Source organism: Camarhynchus parvulus, chromosome 1 (genome assembly GCF_901933205.1).
Source record: "Camarhynchus parvulus chromosome 1, STF_HiC, whole genome shotgun sequence".
Taxonomy (NCBI): domain Eukaryota; kingdom Metazoa; phylum Chordata; class Aves; order Passeriformes; family Thraupidae; genus Camarhynchus; species Camarhynchus parvulus.
In genome coordinates, this window is record NC_044571.1 from 62323427 (window position 1) to 62341741 (window position 18315).

The 18315-nt window shown below is 39.1% G+C and overlaps 1 protein-coding gene across 2 annotated transcripts in view; it reads right to left on the minus strand.

Moving 5' to 3' along the window:
* LOC115911816 (RCC1 and BTB domain-containing protein 2) overlaps positions 1 to 17304 on the minus strand; it is a 33233-nt gene extending 15929 nt beyond the window's left edge. Inside the window, exons 1-8 of one of the 2 annotated variants that reach the window (XM_030963032.1) lie at positions 17051 to 17304; positions 9199 to 9259; positions 7085 to 7243; positions 6449 to 6599; positions 4756 to 4922; positions 3915 to 4073; positions 2832 to 2939; positions 597 to 739 (exon numbers count right to left, since the gene is read on the minus strand). In XM_030963032.1, the coding sequence (XP_030818892.1) occupies positions 597 to 739; positions 2832 to 2939; positions 3915 to 4073; positions 4756 to 4922; positions 6449 to 6599; positions 7085 to 7243; positions 9199 to 9237 (926 nt within the window). In that variant the 5' untranslated portion in view covers positions 9238 to 9259; positions 17051 to 17304. Of the gene's footprint in view, positions 1 to 596; positions 740 to 2831; positions 2940 to 3914; positions 4074 to 4755; positions 4923 to 6448; positions 6600 to 7084; positions 7244 to 9198; positions 9260 to 16858; positions 16914 to 17050 lie in introns of those variants that run through there. The other variant, XM_030963041.1, reaches the window with a different exon arrangement.
* Between the last annotated feature and the right edge of the window lie 1011 nt (positions 17305 to 18315).

The window sequence follows — 18315 nt, forward strand, 5'->3', positions numbered from 1 at the left end:
ATCATATATATACTTGGCTTTACAACAGAAACAACTGCCCCACTGTCTCTCAAGGACCTAGAGGAAAATATTTAACTTGCAAAAATTGAAGCTTTATTTTTAGGCCACAATACCAAGAAAGAACTCCTCCCTTTCTCTCTTTCCTGGATTATGGGCCAGATTTAATAGCAGAAATAACACAAATTGCAGATGTCCATCCTTCACTTTTTCTGAGCACACCTCTTGTCAAAAGTAGCATATTAAAATACAATTTATATTCACAGACAATAAAGCCTTTACTGTTGATTTCAAGCAATGAAACTACACCACTGAAGGGAAACTGCAATTAAGGTCTTTAAAGCATAGTGTGAGCCGAAGCAGAAAATAGCATATTCAGGCTCAGAATGTTCAGTTTCTCTTTCGCAGGGATGGTTATGGGACAGATTCAAGCATTTTCAGTGAAAATTCTCTTCACATTTAGCAGATGAACCATTGCAAAAAATTTTAGGCTCCTTCTCCCCCCCCCCCCAAAAAAAAAGATTAAAAATACCATCATTTTATGTAGTTCTTCTGTGAGTATGTCAACCAATGTCTGATTGCAAGACTGTAAGTATTACCTGTCCTTATCCACAATAACTGTTGTAGGGTAAGACTGGTTACTTTTATTCCCAGTACCTAACTGGCCATATGAATTGGCTCCCCAGGCATATATCTGACCTTCATCTGTCAGCACTAATGTATGTGCATAGCCACAGGCAACCTGTAAGGAATAATAAAAAGAAGAAAACCTCATTTTTATGCAATAGTAAGTTAATACAGATAGATACATCTTATGCTATAGGTTAATGCCATTGATTCTAGGCTAGTGTAAAAATTAAAAATACAGATAAGTTTATTAAAAATGGAAGGAAAGTAAATGAAGTGACTCTGGGGAAAAAATTTACCAATGAGAAACCCTGACAGCAAGAGCAGAGCAAAAAGAATAGCTAAAAACTGAGAAAGAAGGAAAGCTATATGACAAATTTGAACAATACACAGAAAAGTGAAGATTGTCTTGCAGTGACCTTGCTCCATGGACAACTGCTCCAATATGAATAGCTTCACCACTGGAAAAACAGCTAAGGTCTCCATGTCTGATCCTCTCATCCCTGACTGACAGCCACAAAAAACTGCCCCCTCCCTGTGCCAGCTCTCGTGCTCAGAGGATCCTCTGCTGAGATAAGTCGCCATGCCTGGAAGTGTTCAAGGCCAGGTTTATTGGGGCTCTGACGAGCCCAGTCTAGTGGAAGGTGTCCATGCCCATGGCAGAGGATGGAACTGGATGGTTTTTAGGGTCCCTTTCAACCCAGGCCATTCTGTAATTCTCTGAACTTCCATTACTGGAAGAAAACTCTCACAGTACAGTCTGAGAACCACACAAGACAAGCAACAAGAACAATCAACCAGGAAAGAGAGGGAAGAGACAAAACTCTCCATTTTGATGGCAGCCCACAACTGTATCAACTCATAACTTCATGGATACTCCCTTGGTCCTGCTGAGCTGCCTCCTCACATCAGATTGTCCAAAAAATCCACTTCATATATGCAGCACATGCCCCACATACAGATGCACAGTGGCAAAATTACCAGCAGCAGTCCTGCTCTGCAGGAGTTTGTGTAACTTACAGACAGCTCCAAAAAACCAATTCACATTGTTCATAACTAGCTCACCTATCTTTATATGATCTGCAAAGACACACCATAAACACATATACTCCACTGACATCCATGAAGCATGTGATGTACTTTAAGTGAAATAAACCATCAAGTTATTTACTGAGTGGAGATCTACAACATGGTATTAATCGGTATCAAGTAAAGGAAGTGGATGGAAACAGAATCTAATCCAAACTTGCTGGAGCATTCACTCTCTAAATAGAAGAATAAGTACAGGGGAACATAATACTCACTTTATTATGTTATTATCCAACAGTAGTTGCTACCAGTAAAGCTACTGTCTACATCCTAGGCGCTGAATATAAAATGATGTCATTAAATAAGTTTCTTTTAAAATACTTAAAAAATTCATAGCTTTCCTGAGTAAACACAATAAATAGGATCCAAAGTCCAAAATGGTCTTGCAAATTTTCACTAGTTACAAAACCAATGTTTTCTAACAGTTCATATCATTTTCCTGTCAGTGTCCTCTATTTTGCATGAATCACTTAAAAACTTCCAGAATCAGTCCTGCAGTAACTTTAAATATGTCTTATTATACAAACGAAGTTATCAGTTTCCTAGTTACACTGGTGGCAGCCCCACTACTTGGTAAAGGGCAATAATCTCCAAAGGTCAAGACCAACTGTGGAATCATACCGAATGTTAGCCAAATGCAGTGGGAGGCAATTTATTCAGATTCCAAACACCAGTAAGTCACTGTGGCTGGAGTGCATTCTGAAATGAAATTCAGTCCACAAGACAGACAAAATGCTAAACTGCAGCATTTTTCCAGAAAAAAAAGGCAGAGGTTAATGAAGAATGGAATATCCTAGAAAGACTCTGTTGCTTACTAAAATAACAGCAATGTTTTTTAATTAATTTTAACAGGAAAAAAAGAAAACAGAACAAACAATTTTAACAGTCTAGTCCTCTAAGTAAAATCCTGACCTCACTGAAGTCAATGGCAAAATTTCCACGAAACTCCACTGGGTTACAGTTTCTCCCCTGTTGGGAGAGGTCCACTTTAGGACATGTGTTTTATTCTGATGCCACTTTTTAAACAAAGGACTGTCTCCTTCAAAGGCAGCATATGCTGTCTACAGGAGTCTTGCAGAGGCTCCTGGAGGGTTTGAGGTAGAGCAGCACAGACATACCCGCTGCACACGAATGCCCTGCAGGGCTGCGATCCGGCACGGCGTGGGCTGGTTGCCACTGCTGCCCAGTCCCAGCTGGCCATTCCCATTGTACCCCCAGACATAGACCTTGAAACAGAGACAGGGACTGTTAGCTGCTTGCTACTATTCACTTCTTTTTGTTGTTTTAGGTAAACACAAACATATTCACACATATACCTTCCTATATAAACACATATATATACACACATTTTTCTTTAAAATGCCAGTTACAAACTCATCTAGAATTCTTCCACATTCATGCTCTTTAGGAGTTAGATTATGTAGGACTATAATACTTTAACAGGAAGAACAGAAAATCAGTGACTCATATGGCTGCTTGCCAGCACAGAGTAAATCCAGCACAATACTTCCCTTCTTCAAAGAGCTGATTTCTCATTCCAAAATCTTCTAACAGAAAACATACTAGAACAATTATAAAATGGAAGCTGTGCACAACAGTTTGAGTAGGCAGCTTCATGACAAACATAAGAAAAAGGGAAAACACTGAGCTCTGATAATTTCAGTGACATTATGTTTTACTGCAGTCAATACCTACTTAGTTCTAAACACAAGTGTTTGGAGAAATAGGGCTAGCAAGATGTATACTGCCCAACGCCATCAGCTCATATGAACAAAATCTAGAACTCTACAACCTCCTTGTATCTTTGCAAAAAGGATAAAAAAGTATGAGAGAGATTCAAGAGGTACCCCAGTACAAAAAATATAAGCAATGTACTTTTGTTCTCTTAAGATATGTGAATATGAGCACTGAAAATTAAAATATCATTCAGTGATTATTCTCACATTCACTGACTACTCCCCCATACAATACTTCAGATTCTAGTATAGACAATAATTTATTTGTCTATGAATGCTAAAGACAGCAGTGGTATAATAACAAAGGTTGTTATGAGCAGTATAAGCAGCTAGACTCAAGGGAGTTTGCAAAGGTAAACTTCTTTTCTGAATAATAGCTCATTAATACTGGGTTTGAAATTATCTACATGCCAAGTTATTACATGAAGTAAAACTCAGTCCAAATAGTTATGTGAAGTTTCTTACCTCTCCATTTTCCACCACAGCCATAGAGCACATCTGCCCACAAGCTATATTAACAACTATTTTATTTTGTAGGCAGCTGGTAACTCTTCGAGGAATTGGTTGATTTGCTGTTGAACCAGATCCAACCTGGCCCGAGTTATTATAACCCCATGTGTATACCTGTTGCAAAAGAATTGTCATCAAAGATGGCTTTATAATATACAGTTCAAAGTACACATTCAAGAGAGGAAAAAGCAGTATGAATAAAAAATTTCTTTTTTTATGTGAAAGTGGATGTATTGTTTTACAGACCTAGGAAGACACACAGGTCACAAGTGAACTGTTTCTAACAAAAATATGCCAATCTAAGCATTTATATATTCCATTCTTTTATGTTCCTCCGTTTGAAGGTAAGAGGAAACACAATGGCTGCAGTTAATGCAGGAAGAATCCATTGCTACTTTTCCAGAACCCAAACTAGAATATCTAAGTGGCACAAATGCCACCTCAAGGTAAATTCCAGGAAACTTTTTACTTTGGCAGGTAAAATTCCTTACAGTGAATATGACTTACATTAACATCAGCTTTAATGCCACTAAGCATTTAGAGTATAGCATAGGAAGGAACTGGCTGCATAATTTGTTATTACAACCAGAAGTGGCACAAAATCAATGTTCTGCACACACTTCAAAACAGCTACACCCTCACAAGTTTCAATTTTTTTGAAACATTTGTGTTACATCAGCACTGCCAGGATTGGAGGAAGCAAGGTCTAAATCTAGAGGTGCAGTGTTTGCTGTTTCTCACATATGTGAGTTTCATTAAGAGAAAACAGACAGACACTGGATCCCACTCTACTCACCTCTCCATCAGAGGTTAACACCATGGAGTGGTGAGAGCCACAGGCAACCTCAATGACTTTCTTGTTCACCAAGTTAGTAGAGACTTGACAGGGAATGAAGCCATGATTTGTTGTACCATTGCCCAGCTGACTGTAAGCATTATGACCCCACGTATACACCTCTCCTTCTACAAGAAAAATGTGAAGAGCTGGTTGAAAAATCTCTACTTTTCCAATGAGCACACAACACAAAATCACTAACTAAAAAGTCGAAGTCAGTAACAATATGCACACTTGAGTGTATAAATACATATATGACCTATGGGGCTGTTCAGCCCATGAACATACCAATGCTACCAGACTCACATAGTGTTGACCACAAATCCACATTGATAGTATCAGTATAATCATAGCAAAGAAAAACATACTGCTGCAAGAAAAGGGATGGTGTAATATAGAAAAGGATGAAATGACACTCAGAGTCCCTATTTCAATTTCTATGTTACTGACAAAGAATCAAATTTCTTGTCTGTGCCCTGGCACGGTTTCCCATTTTGGAAAATTCAAAAAATAAGCTTTCATTCCCTTACAATATGCATATTCCCTAAGGAGGATTCCCTCGGAACTACAAAGGCAAAATACGATACACTAAACCAATACTTCTCTACAATAACTGGTTAAATCTAATTACTTTATCCTATCAAAAGTGAACAACCCTTTCCTCAGTTCACCAACATGTGAATACAAATTTCAATAAACATGTGGCACAGAAACATACAGCAATGTGGCAATGACAATAATTAACAGAATTAAGAATTGTGTAACATATAACAGCCCTCTAAAAGGTAAGTTAAAAAAGCTGTGCTGAAGAAAAGCTATTAATGCAAATGGAGTTATGAGTAAAAATCATCAAGGATCAGTTCTTGACCTGCTCTTTGGCAGTACTTCATCATCAGGTAAAGGAGTGTGTCAGTGGGATCTGCCAGTAACAAAGCTCAGAGGAATACAGATGCATACATTAAAAAGCATGCAGAATGGTCTGCTATGAAGACTGGAGGAAATGATAGAACACAACTGAATGTAAAAGAACACATTTACAATATAATTTCACCTACTTTTAGTCATAATCTAGAATACTGAAAAACTTTTCCTCTCATTAACAGAGACAGATAAGTGTGAATATCATCAATTAGGCTCTACCAGAACCTCATTAGGAACACAATATTAATAATTTTTCCTCAAATGTAATGTACTTAATGATGAACATAAAAGCCACTATCACAATGTGGATAATAAGAGTGTCAGTGCCGGAAGCACGAAGGCTGGAAAGCAACATAATGGGTCTTTAAAGCACATCCAGAATTAGGTACTGGAGGGAAAAGATGCATTTTAGCTGAAGGACAGTGTTGGCACAAGAACACAGGGGCATAATGTAGCCACTAATGCATTTCAAGAGCTATCAGAAGTTTTGAACTTAACTGAGAAGTGAAAGAAAAAACCCTTCCAAAAGTAGTAACAAGATCGAAGCAGGGCTTGAAAAACTCCTGAAAATAACAAGCTGGCTGACATGTCATATTTGCCAACTGAAATACTTTTGACTTAACAGCCCAGAATACTCAACTCTCTCTCTTATGTTACCAGCCCAGACCTTTCACACCTGCTGGATGAATTTAAGTGGACTCTCTGAAGAAGCAATATTCAGATCATACTTCACCTTCTGTAGCAAGAACAACATGAGGGCCACTTCCATAACTCAGGCAGGCTATCTTCTTGCCACACAGAGAATCTAACCTTCTTGGTTCTATAGTGCTCTGCATGTCACCTGTTCCCAAACAGCCACTGCAGTTCATGCCAAGCACAAAAACCTGTTATAAAAGAATCACAGACTCATAACACAGGTTGCAAAAGAAAGCCTCCTCCAAAGGTCAACTAGCTCACCCCTGCGCTCACCAAAGATCTAAATAGAAGAGTTGACTCAAGGCCATGTTCAAAAGATTCTTGTACATGTCCAAGGAAAACAAATCTCACAACTGCTTCAGGATTTAACCCCTCTTATAGCATTTTTTTCCTAGCACTGAATCAGAAAATGCCATCTTACAGTTTGTATCCACTGCCTGTCATCCTGTCACTATGCATTTGCAGCAAATGTCTAACTCCATCTTCTCTTTGTTCTATGATTGTGGTAAGAAGCGTTTAATTTAAACCAGAAATGTTTCTGTAGCAAATAAAACAATCAGACATTTTTGCATGCAACTTTGACTAGGTGTACTATTATACTACTGTCCTTCAGAATAACTTGATGCATAACTGATTAAACATGTCACATTCATACACACTCTTGGACAATTACCTCATCATTTTCAGTTGCATACAACACTTCATTACCAGCACTGCCAAATACACAGGCTTGACGAATTAACTTGATCTCTTCTGGGGAGCAGAGAGAAAAAATCGGCCATTTCCCAACATCCAGCATCTTCAGGGCTGACAAGAGTGTTGCCTCCAAGGCCTGGTATTACAAAAAATGCTATCAAATATCTGCACAGAAAAAATATATGCCTTTGCATAGCAAAAAATTAGATAAACACCACCATCTCCTTTCTCAGCCACAAACCAGTATATTAATTCTACAATACTTGAAAGGAAGGACATTAAATAAACATATAAAATATATCATGATCCAGAAATAAAGGATCAACATTAATGGAGAAAAGTACCATGTAGGAGGTTAAAAGTTGAGGTCATATATTCACTATATTCATGCAACATAAGTGCTGTCTTACAGAATTCAATATACATTGAATTCTGTAAGACAGCATCCCAATATAAAGTGTAAAGTGTATATTCAAAATTTGAAATCTGTGTATTTTCCCTTGATGCTAAAATTGCTGTTAAAAAAAGAAACCATAAAAGAACTCTGCCTGAGAATACACTTATCTTTGAGAAATATGTATATTCGTTTTCATGTATGTATTTTTTCTATCTCCAAATTATACAAAGATGTGAATAAATTCTAGTTTGGAGTCTGAAGCATGTTATATCACCCATAAGAATATTGCTTTTGCAATTAGTATCACTGAAAAAATATACACAGGAATATACATAACATTGGAAAATCAAAAACAACACACTAAATTAATCCTAAATTAAATTCTTTAGACAAATACCAGCTAATCACACATTTCTTTATTATTTACTTCAGAGGAGGGGCAAGAAGGATTGGCCATCTTCACAGGAAAAAAAGTTGTGGTTTTGATCACACCAGTTCTTTCCCCATCTCCTTGCAGCAAATAACTGACCAACTGCAGCCAAATTTGCAAGTGAAAGGGAAGTAAGATTCTGCTGACACAATCAGCTTGGCAGCAGGCAGCTGGACAAACAGACATTATGTTATGAAATAAGTCAGTGAGCAAGTAGGTCCAAGCTAATCCTAGCAGACGCTGTTCCCTGTGACACGTAGCAGGGTTATCAGGGATGAAGGACCAGAATCCATATGGAATCAGTCTTTGTTCATCTGCTGCTTGCAGAATAATTTCTTCTATGTCAAGAGGTTACCATTCATTCTACAGAGAATTTTAGGCCCTCCTAAGATATGATAATAAATACTGAAAGCATCTCAGACTATTCTTCCAACTGCATCAACAAAACTGCATCCCACTTTTGCTCAAGACTGAAGAAGCCTGAAATTCAAAAGGATAGTCAGGGTGTCCTTCAATTTTACAGATTCCTTTACTGGAATAACATATTGGTTTCTTTATAATGTGGGCTCTAAATTCCAAGCGCTCAGTGGGTCAGAACCCATTCATCTTATAAAGAAAAGTAGGTTTTTTCTGTAACCTTGTTCTACAAAGCACTCATGTCGTGCCCTCATAATTAACAGGTTAAAAAAAAACCAAACTGTAGCATTTCTTAACGCTAAAATAATACACTGAAAGAAAAAACTCCCCAACTACTCCTATAAAAAGCACCCAAGGAAATACTTATGATACTGATTAAAAAAAAAAAAAGAAAGAACCAAAACTTTGTCAGACAAAAAAAATCCATAATCTAAATCCTGTCTCTGGAATTATTAGTTACACTCAGTAAGAGATATTCTTCCACTTTTTAAGACTTTCTCCCCCTCACACAGTTCCACATTATATTTTGTTTCAAAAATATGAAAATCAGCTTTAACTCTTAGCCCACCAATATTTATATCCCGTAAGTGATCAGTTCCCTCATTATATTGCATGAAGTCATGAAAGGCAGATTTAGACACGAATCTCAGATGTTATATGAACATATTGTTCTTCTAATATTTTGTGGATGACTTAAGCAGGATTTCTTTAGTTAGTATCATTTCTTCTAACCATAGCTTATGTTTTCTGTCTACCTTGAAAAGTACTTGCATACATTAAGCTACAGCTAAATGGAACCTTTTGAGCAGAGCAGTACAGAATTCCCAATACAAATCAACACTCTGACCTTGGCACTGACTCCTTGAGGAGGAGGTTCATCCTCCATATGGATTTGTGCTTGTGTCCTCCTGCAGAGAGAGAGAGCTGTGCTTAAAATCATCATATCATATTGCTGAAACAATGCTTTCTGAAACCATGCACACTTAATATTAAGCCAGAACTATCTTCTTCTGCGGGGTAAGAAAACAAGAAATGCAAAGCTCTCAGCTTTGCTTTTACATACAACTATACAATGATCAGTTAGGCAGACTCTCCTCTTCTGTAGTCTTACCTAAAATATTAATTCTTGGACAAAACATCTTTTTAAAACAAATAGGAAAATTAATCAGATTGTGATTGGAAAGAAAGATGTTTTATGAGCACCATACTCCAATGTCTTTTCATTGCAGTAGAAATAAATTGAGAACCTTCCTGACATAATGCTTTCAGACATTTCTTTCAGCAAAGAAAAAGCACACTGCTCAGAGAATTCAATTTCTGGCTTAAGCCTTCAAATTTACTTATTCCAGTTCCATTCTGAAACCAATGCTAGAAAAACATTTGAGTCTTTTCAGGTTTACTGAGAGCTGCTAAAGAATTCATTCTGCTTCAGAAAATATTGTCAGCCCCGTAAATTACCTGTATCATTTCTATGACGTACATTATCAATAGAAACAGATCTTCAGACCAGATGTTTCTTCACAAATATGCACAACTCTACTATCCTAAAATTATTTCCTAACATAAAGCCATGCAACTCTGCTTTCAGTAAAACTATAAAAATGAGAAGCAGCTCTGAATCTGTACAGGCCTCTTTCACTGAACAGTGATGAAAATTGTACTCATCATTTTCTTTGAGGTACATTGGTTCAGACATAGCTAAAATCTGTTTATTTCTCCCATAAAATGACATGTCTCTAAAATTCTGACTACAGGCAGAATAACATCCAACAAAGAAGTCACCATTTTACTGAATTAATTTTCAGACTAATACCACATTAAAACAAGTATCAAATGTAACTGCATAAAACTACCTAACTTACTATTAAACACATCTTATGTAAGACTTCATGCCATAAGACCTAATCCAATTACACAAAATACATGAAATTAGTATGACTTAAGTATGATAAATGTTAATGATTCAACATGTAATCTACTGAACAAAAAACCAAAAATTATTTTCTTGAAGCAAATAAAAACCTGAACAACTCTGCAGCTTGACGATACTGAATATGCACAACTGTTAAGCTTAAGCTTTGACAAAACCCACAAATCTACACACACAGAGTGTATTTTATACAGCTAGTTTGAGACATTGCATGAATTTAGCTCATGTGTGAAAGTCCATGGTGATTTTGAGCTTAAGGCTCAGACACACAACCAAACTGAAACAACTGGAAGCCAAGTTATATTCCCCTTCAACTAGAAGAGACTAAAGAGTTGATTCAGTCACCTACACATCAGCACCTACTGGTATTTGAGATGACCTTGGGGATCCCTGACACCAAACAGTGCTGGCAGATATGATACAGGACCCACGGGATATCCACACATCCATGCCAAGCTGGAGCAGCAGCCAAGACCTAAATGGCACCAGACGGTTCTGCCTGTGCAGCTGAGCAGAGCCCCGAATAAGCACACACAGCCTTTTACCAAGATTTATGCCTTCATGGAAATGGGGGAACTTGCTGAGCTCTTGCAGTTAAGGAACTGCTTATTTTCCTCAACATACTTGCTCAAAAAACAAGAATGCAACAGTTGATTTAGTGTACATTATCTCTATATAAAGCAGAAACAACTCCCCTAATCAAGGCCTTTGCCTGTACTACTGAACTGTTCTAAAACATTTAATTTCAAGTATGCTAGTAGTCCTCTTGTGAAATTGACTATCAAGGCCATCCAGTATTTTGCAGCACCATTTGATATAAAACAGATTCTTCAGGTTCCAGTATTTCACTTCAATTGCACCAGTTCAGACAAAAGCATAGTTTCACTTAAAAGCAGGTGATTTGTTAGCATAAAGATACATTAGGTTCTAACTACCTCAGTTAATTAATAAAAAGTGCTCCACTTCATTACTTTTGAGACTCCTGACAGTTTTGCCTTGACTATTCTATAACAAAGATCAGTTACAAGCCCTCCCAACTCAAAAGTTAGAACATATTTTATCTTATATATAACTATGAGAAAATTGCCCTGCAACTCCATTTTCAGTGTGCTCTGCAAACATAGACATCTTATTTTTGGGCAACCCCACAGGAGTACACAGGGTGACTCAAATTATGCCAGTTTATTCTTCTATTCAAATTCATGTCTTCTAATAAAAGTACATACTGAGTGCCACACATCTGTATCTGCAAAGTTCTTCTTTCTAAAAACCTGTAATTGATTTAGAAGTATATATCTACCTGGGCATCCCAAAAATAAGGACAGAAAAAAATTAAGCCTGTTTAAGAACCATTCTTATCCATATACCTTTAAAATATTAGCAATGATTCATATTTGACTACTTGCACAAATTTTCCCCCAGAAAAGTAACCATTGTAAAGGCAGTCAAGCAAAGAAAAAACAGTATTTTTATCAAAAATTAAAAGACAAAAACCTGTATATTTGAGTAAATCAGATACAGGAGAAAAACATATCCTAGCTATTTCAGACAAGTTACTGGGATTGTTTGTCTACTAGATCTTATAATATGTGCACAAGTGCAAAAAGCCACTACCTTAAAATAGCTAGCCACTACATGTAAAAAGAATGCAATACTTATTTTAGAAAGTAAAAAGGTAAGCCAGAAATATTTCTCATGCCTGAAAACTTTTTATAACTTTCACTATCTGTATTTCCAAAAAAAAAGAGATTCTGAAGTGTAAATCTAAAGGAGAAAATATCATTATTGTAAACATTCACTTCTTGAGGCCGTGCACAGCCTTTTGATATAAAAATATTTATATCAAACTTCCACAAATCTCTTATCTGGAAACTAAGTACAATTAAGAATCTGGACAGCATACTCTGGCAGTCTGAGTTTAGGTCTTGGAAACTGGAAGCTTTGATCATCATTCTGGTCCAGCCACGAGAGGTCTTGGGGTAAGACACACATGCTTCTGCAGTACACATAAGACTGAGTTAAAGAACATCAATACTAAATCTGGTAGCCAAGCTTCATTAACAGTCCCAGACCATTTAACCCTAAATATTTAAACAGGTTCACTGACTCATCCGAATGTAAACATTCTTGTAGAGTCTCTCTCTAGGAACTTGGCAAGCAAACAAAAATTTTCAGAGCTCCACTTAGTATTTCCTCCCACTTAACTTGAGCATTTATGAACCTCATCTGCTGATTCAAAGGTCTGTCTGCACCTTCTTCCCCAAGGACTCTAACCACAGGCTTAGGAAGGATTACAAAGCAAAAGTCACAGAGAAAAGGGACTTGATAAGACTTTTAGAAAAGGAACCTAACCTTCTTTGATATTCCTGATTTCTCAGCAGTTTCCTACCAGAGTAGTCATTACATGCTACTTGTCCAAGCAATTTTGCAGGAGAGATCAGATCACCAATATTGCCAACATGCACTCCTTGAACAGGTCACATTCCTTTCTAGGAAGACTATTTCCAAAATTATCTTCTTTTTTCATGTACCGTAAAATGCCAGTACTATACCTAGTGCTGACAATAAATTGACAGAAATCAGCTTATCATTCATTCCTCCACTGATGTGGCATTTTCCATTACCAAAAAATTGCAGACCTTAACAGTGAGTGGTTGTTTGGAAAATTTCAAACTCCAACTAAAGTATCATCTTCTCTCCTTCCTTTCTTGCTCCATGACACCAGATTGTAAATTCTTTGCTCTTGATGCAATTTCTACTGTGTGCCTACTCATTACACAAGTAAATCAATGCACAGCTTAGAGGCTAGATCCAAGAAACTCTTTACTGGCTCCATCTCCAGAAGAAAAACTTCAGCCAAGCATCTTGTCAGACACCACCTGTGTTTTGGCATGACATCCAGCTCCACCTGTTGGCTCCAGGGATGGACATCCAGCATGACCCCACTGAAGTTTCTTCAGGTTCACATGCAAATCCATATTCTAAGTGATGGTAAGACAAGTGCTCATATTAAGTCTCTTCATTTTTCTCATTCCCATTCCAGTTACTTTTTCCCCTTTAGAAAAGTCTATCACCATCCCCGCTGTAGAATGGCGGATTGTTGACCACCCAGCAACAAGAGAGGAAGCAACTGGAAAAAATCATCATCACCCACCAGAAAGAAAATATTTAAAGCAGAAATAAAAAAATAATCCCAAATTTTTTTCTCATTCTACAAACCCTAGAGTCACTCTGGAAAAAATAATACCACACCTTTGGCTAGCTATCTACTTGACTTTAAAAAAAGATTTGAAGAAAGAAGCTGGCAACTACTAAGAAAGAGAAGCTATATAGCAAACAAATAAAAGACAGAAATACAAAGACAATAAAACAGTAGTGTTTATTTAAAATTAAGCCTCCAGTAGACTTACTGAAATGTCAAAGTCAGCAGCTAAAAAAGCCTGATAAGAAAATGTCAGTGAAAACACATTTTCACTTAGAAATATTTACACTTCTTTCTACACATCCAAAACTACCTTTTGAAGGCAAACAAGTGTTTCAGATCATGGAAACAATGCAAGAACTACTTTAAGTGCTGAAAAGTATTATAGGAAGATGCTGCAGTCACTTTCACATAATTACTGGTTTACTTCTCCAGTAAAAGGAAAAAAAACAAAATGAGCATTATCTCTAGACCTTGAGATGTGTTAAAATAATCAAACCTTTTGGGAATCCCAGTCTCTTGGGAACAAGATTCCATTTCTGCCATCAAAATCTAACCTCATGTAATCTAATGTAACCTAAATCTAACCTGAGGTGCTAAAGAAAAACATCTGTTCACAATTTTGATATGGCTAATCCAGTATTTAAAAAAAATGAACTTGAAAGGTTCCTTCTCTTTGCTGAATTGTTACCCAAACTCTAAATACACTTCAGTTCCTGTAATCCATATAGAAACACAAACATAATAAAATACAACTGATGCAATTGTTGGCTCTTGCTGACTTTATATTCTACATAAAACTTCATTTACTACACAACTGATTTGGTAGAATTGATAACTTATCTTAATTCTGACCTTCCAACATGAGAGGTCAATGAACCAGCTTTAGGGAAACGAAACTAATCCATAATTAATCCATAATTAATCCATTTGTTAATACTCTTAATGCTGTCTGCCTAAGAAGATAGTGCATGTTATAGGAGAGAGAAAAAACAGTAAATAGAATGTGCATAAGAAAGAAAAGTTACCCTACTTCCTCTACCAATAAATGATACTGTTAAATACCCAAATGTACTGTTCCAGTCTTCTGATACTGGAACTGCTGGACATTAAGTGGCAAGAGCATAACAGCATCAGACATAACAAACAGAGGTTTCTTAACCCTTAAAAATAATTAAGAGACAAAATGTCATTCTTTCAAGGCAAAAGTTGGAGTATCTAACATTAAGTATATCCACTGCAGTAGCCTCCTCCGACCTGCAACAGATGATATGCATCATGATGCCAAGGCCATTTTACCTCAAATTTATTACTCAGTGGTCTTATTTCTATTATTGTTTTCATTTACATGATCAAAGAAACTTAAAAAAAAAACAATTGTCTATAACTAACTCAGAATTACTCTTCCTATTTTTTTGAAATTCTTACTGTCGAAATGGCACTTTACCTCTTCATTTTCACTTTGCTTGACTATCCTTTTTCTAGTCTTTATTTCTAAAATCCTTTTTGATGGTTAGAAGCTGTTTTCAACAGACCTTTTAAAATTTTTTTTTGGACATAAATTCCAGATGGATTCTACCTTTAGCATAAAACAGCTTTCTACCTCCTTTACTTTCTAGGGCACTCAGGACACCTGTACAAACAACATCACTAATTAATCCTCTTGATTTTTCCAAGTTTCTAAAACGAAGAATTTCAAACCTGTTTAGTCACCTATTTTATTTCTATTTATTTAATCTAATTAGAAACATGATCCAAGATCACAAGCTGACTAACAAACCACCTTTTCCCAGAATTTTCACACTGCTTACCTGAGAGCAAGTCTAAGGCAATTCAGTGCTTATTGAGCAAGCTTACAGCAGCTGTATGTCAGAACATCTGGATCACTGTGTGTCTAAATGATGCCATCACCTGCATCTCTTGGCTGTTCTGCCTGGAGTAGAGGAGAAGAAGAGGTCTCCAGGGAGACCCCACTGTGGCCTTTCAGTACTTGAAGGGGGCTTATAAAAACGAGGGAGAGTAACTTTTTACACAGGCAGATAGTGATTGAACAAGGGAGAATGGATTTAAACTACAAGAGGACAGAATCAGATCAGATCCCAGGAAGAAATTCTTTACTCAAGACGGCGGTGAGGGCACAAACGGTCTGCTGAGAAAAGTTGTGGATGCCTCATCCCTGGCAGTGTTCAAGGCCACTGGATGGGGCCAGGGGCAACCTGGTCTAGTGAATGGTATTCCTGCCCATGGCAGGGAGGTTGGAACCAGATGTTCTTTAAGGTCCCTTCCAACACAAACCATTCTGTGATTCTACAGCCTAGGAAAGAAATCCATCTGTGACATAATTCCTGACAGTATCTCTCAGTAAGCAATATTCTGATACAAATCCAACTCCCGTGGTCTATAGCAGACACCATCAAAAGCTCTTATAATTTTCTTGTCTCAAAGCAATTATACACTTGACTGTTTTTCTTTATCCACACAGTCTCTTCCTGCTACTTTACAGTCCATCACATCATTCACATCCTACATAATTCTGTCACATTTACTTCCTATACCTGGACGGTATTATCTCTTCTATCAACACTGAGCAGGATGATTACTTCTAAACGTTTCCTTTACCTGTGTTTGCTTTCACATCCTCCAACATGGAATCATAGAATGATGCGGTTTGGAAGGGATCACACACATCATTTTGTTCCAACCCTTGCCATGGGCAGGGACACCTTGCACTGGACCAGTTTGCTCAGAGCCCCATACAAATTGGCATTGAACACTTCCAGGGATGGGGCATCCACAGCTCTCAGGCAAGCTGTTCCAATACCTCACCAACCAGAGTGAAGATTTTTTCCTAACATCGAATCTAAATATACTCCTTTTCAATTTAAACCTGTTCCCCCTTGTCCTCTCACTACATTCTCTTATAAATAGTCTTGCCCCATCTTTCCTGTAAGTTCCCTTCATGTACTGGAAAGCACAGCGGTTCATCAGCCCAAATAGTTTCTGATGGTGCACAAGCATCATTCCTACAGACCTCACCCCATCCACAACCTGAGTAAAACCTCTTTGCTGACTGTGCCTGATATTAGCAATTTCACTTGCCAAGGAAACGCCACGAAATTCTCGCATCTCCCACACAATAAACAAACGGTGACTGCTTTCCAAAGTATCCCTTCTTTTCCTTAAAACCACAACCGGGTCGCCAAGCTCAGCTCGCCTGTAGTGCCACCACACCTCTGCGCACCTGCGGGCAGCGCGCACCGGCACCACACACACGGGACTCCTGACGGAGCACACGCAGACAGACTCACAGACACACACAGACAGCACACACATAGACAGACACACCGCCATCCCCGCTATCGGCCATTTACACACCGGGTGCCTGAGAAACGAGGCCCCGCGGAGCGCAGCCCCGGCCCGGCCCAGCACACGCAGCACGGGCGGCCGCGCCCTGCCCCGGCCCCGCTCCCGCTCCCCACCTCCGGCTGCCCAGGGAGGGGAAGCACAGGGAAGGGGGGGAGCCAAGCCCCTTCCCTCCCCTTCCCACCCCCGTGCTCCGCACCTTACCTTCCTTCTCCGAGGCGGCGGCGGCAGCTCCTCCCCCCGCCCCGGCGAGCCAAGGGAAGATGCTGCCGCGCTCAGGCGCCTCCTCAGCGCCGAGCCCGCAGGGAGAGGGGAAGGGGAGGGAAGCGGCTGGCACCTCCCAGGATCCACCCACTGCAGCCGGAGCCGGGGGAGCCGCGGCCGCTGTCCTCGGAGCCCGCGGGGAAGGGCCCCGAGGCTGAGGGGCCGTGCTGGCTGCCGGGGAGAGCTGCGGGAGAGACTGGAGCTGTCCCAGGGCCTGGCCCCGGGATGACATGGCTGCTTCGGGAAGAGTCATGCCCAGAGCGAGCTCGGCGTCGCGGGAGACACCACCCCTTCCCGGCTCCGAATCACGGAATCAATGGGCTTGGGAAGGACCTCTGAGGTCCTGAGCCCAGCCTGTGACCCGGCACCACCGTGACAGCTAGACCGTGACACTGAGTGCCACATTCAGGCTTTCCTTAAACACCTCCAGGGACGGTGCTTCCAGCAGGTCCCTGGGCAGCCCGCTCCAGGCTGTTGCCTGGGCCAAAACACGCGTGTCAACCACACACTGGGAGACACGTGGTCAAAGGGGAATGTCAAATATTGCTATGCTGTTCCAACCTGCAATCATTTGTATTTTTTTCCCAAAGGAAGTGAGGAGATGTTAAGTATTCTTTATCTCCTATGGCTTATGTTTAAAATTAAGCACCCCCAAAGAAGATACACTTGATTAGTTTTCCTAAAAGCAGCAACCTGGATGTTATGCCTGGTTGTGTCTCTTACCTAGAGTGTGACCACTGCCTGCTATTTGGCTGTGGGAAATTCTGAGAGACCCTTGCTGCCATACCCAATGATATTGTTACATTATTGCTGTGGAAACCCTATTCAGAAGGAGAAAGTTGGCTCTGGAGCTAAGGAACTCCCATCAAAAATTAAATTCTTTTATGACCTAGGGAAGATGTCAGTTTTTCTTGTGGGAATGACAGCTTCATAAGGATGTTTTGACATTTTAAAGATTGATGTACTCTGATCAATCTGAGTACAGCTGTCCAAAGCAAGCTGTCCAAAAATGAAGTTTGTATGTTCTCCATGCTTGCTGAGTTGCATGGCAGTCTCAGTCCATGGGCTACACATGCCTTTCATCCCATTCTTCACCTATATCATACATGGAGTGCCTGCAGTGCTGTGGCGACCACCCCTCTTCTCTGATGTGCTCCCCAGTTCATGGAATCAAAGAATCACAGAATGGTTTGGGCTGGAAGCTG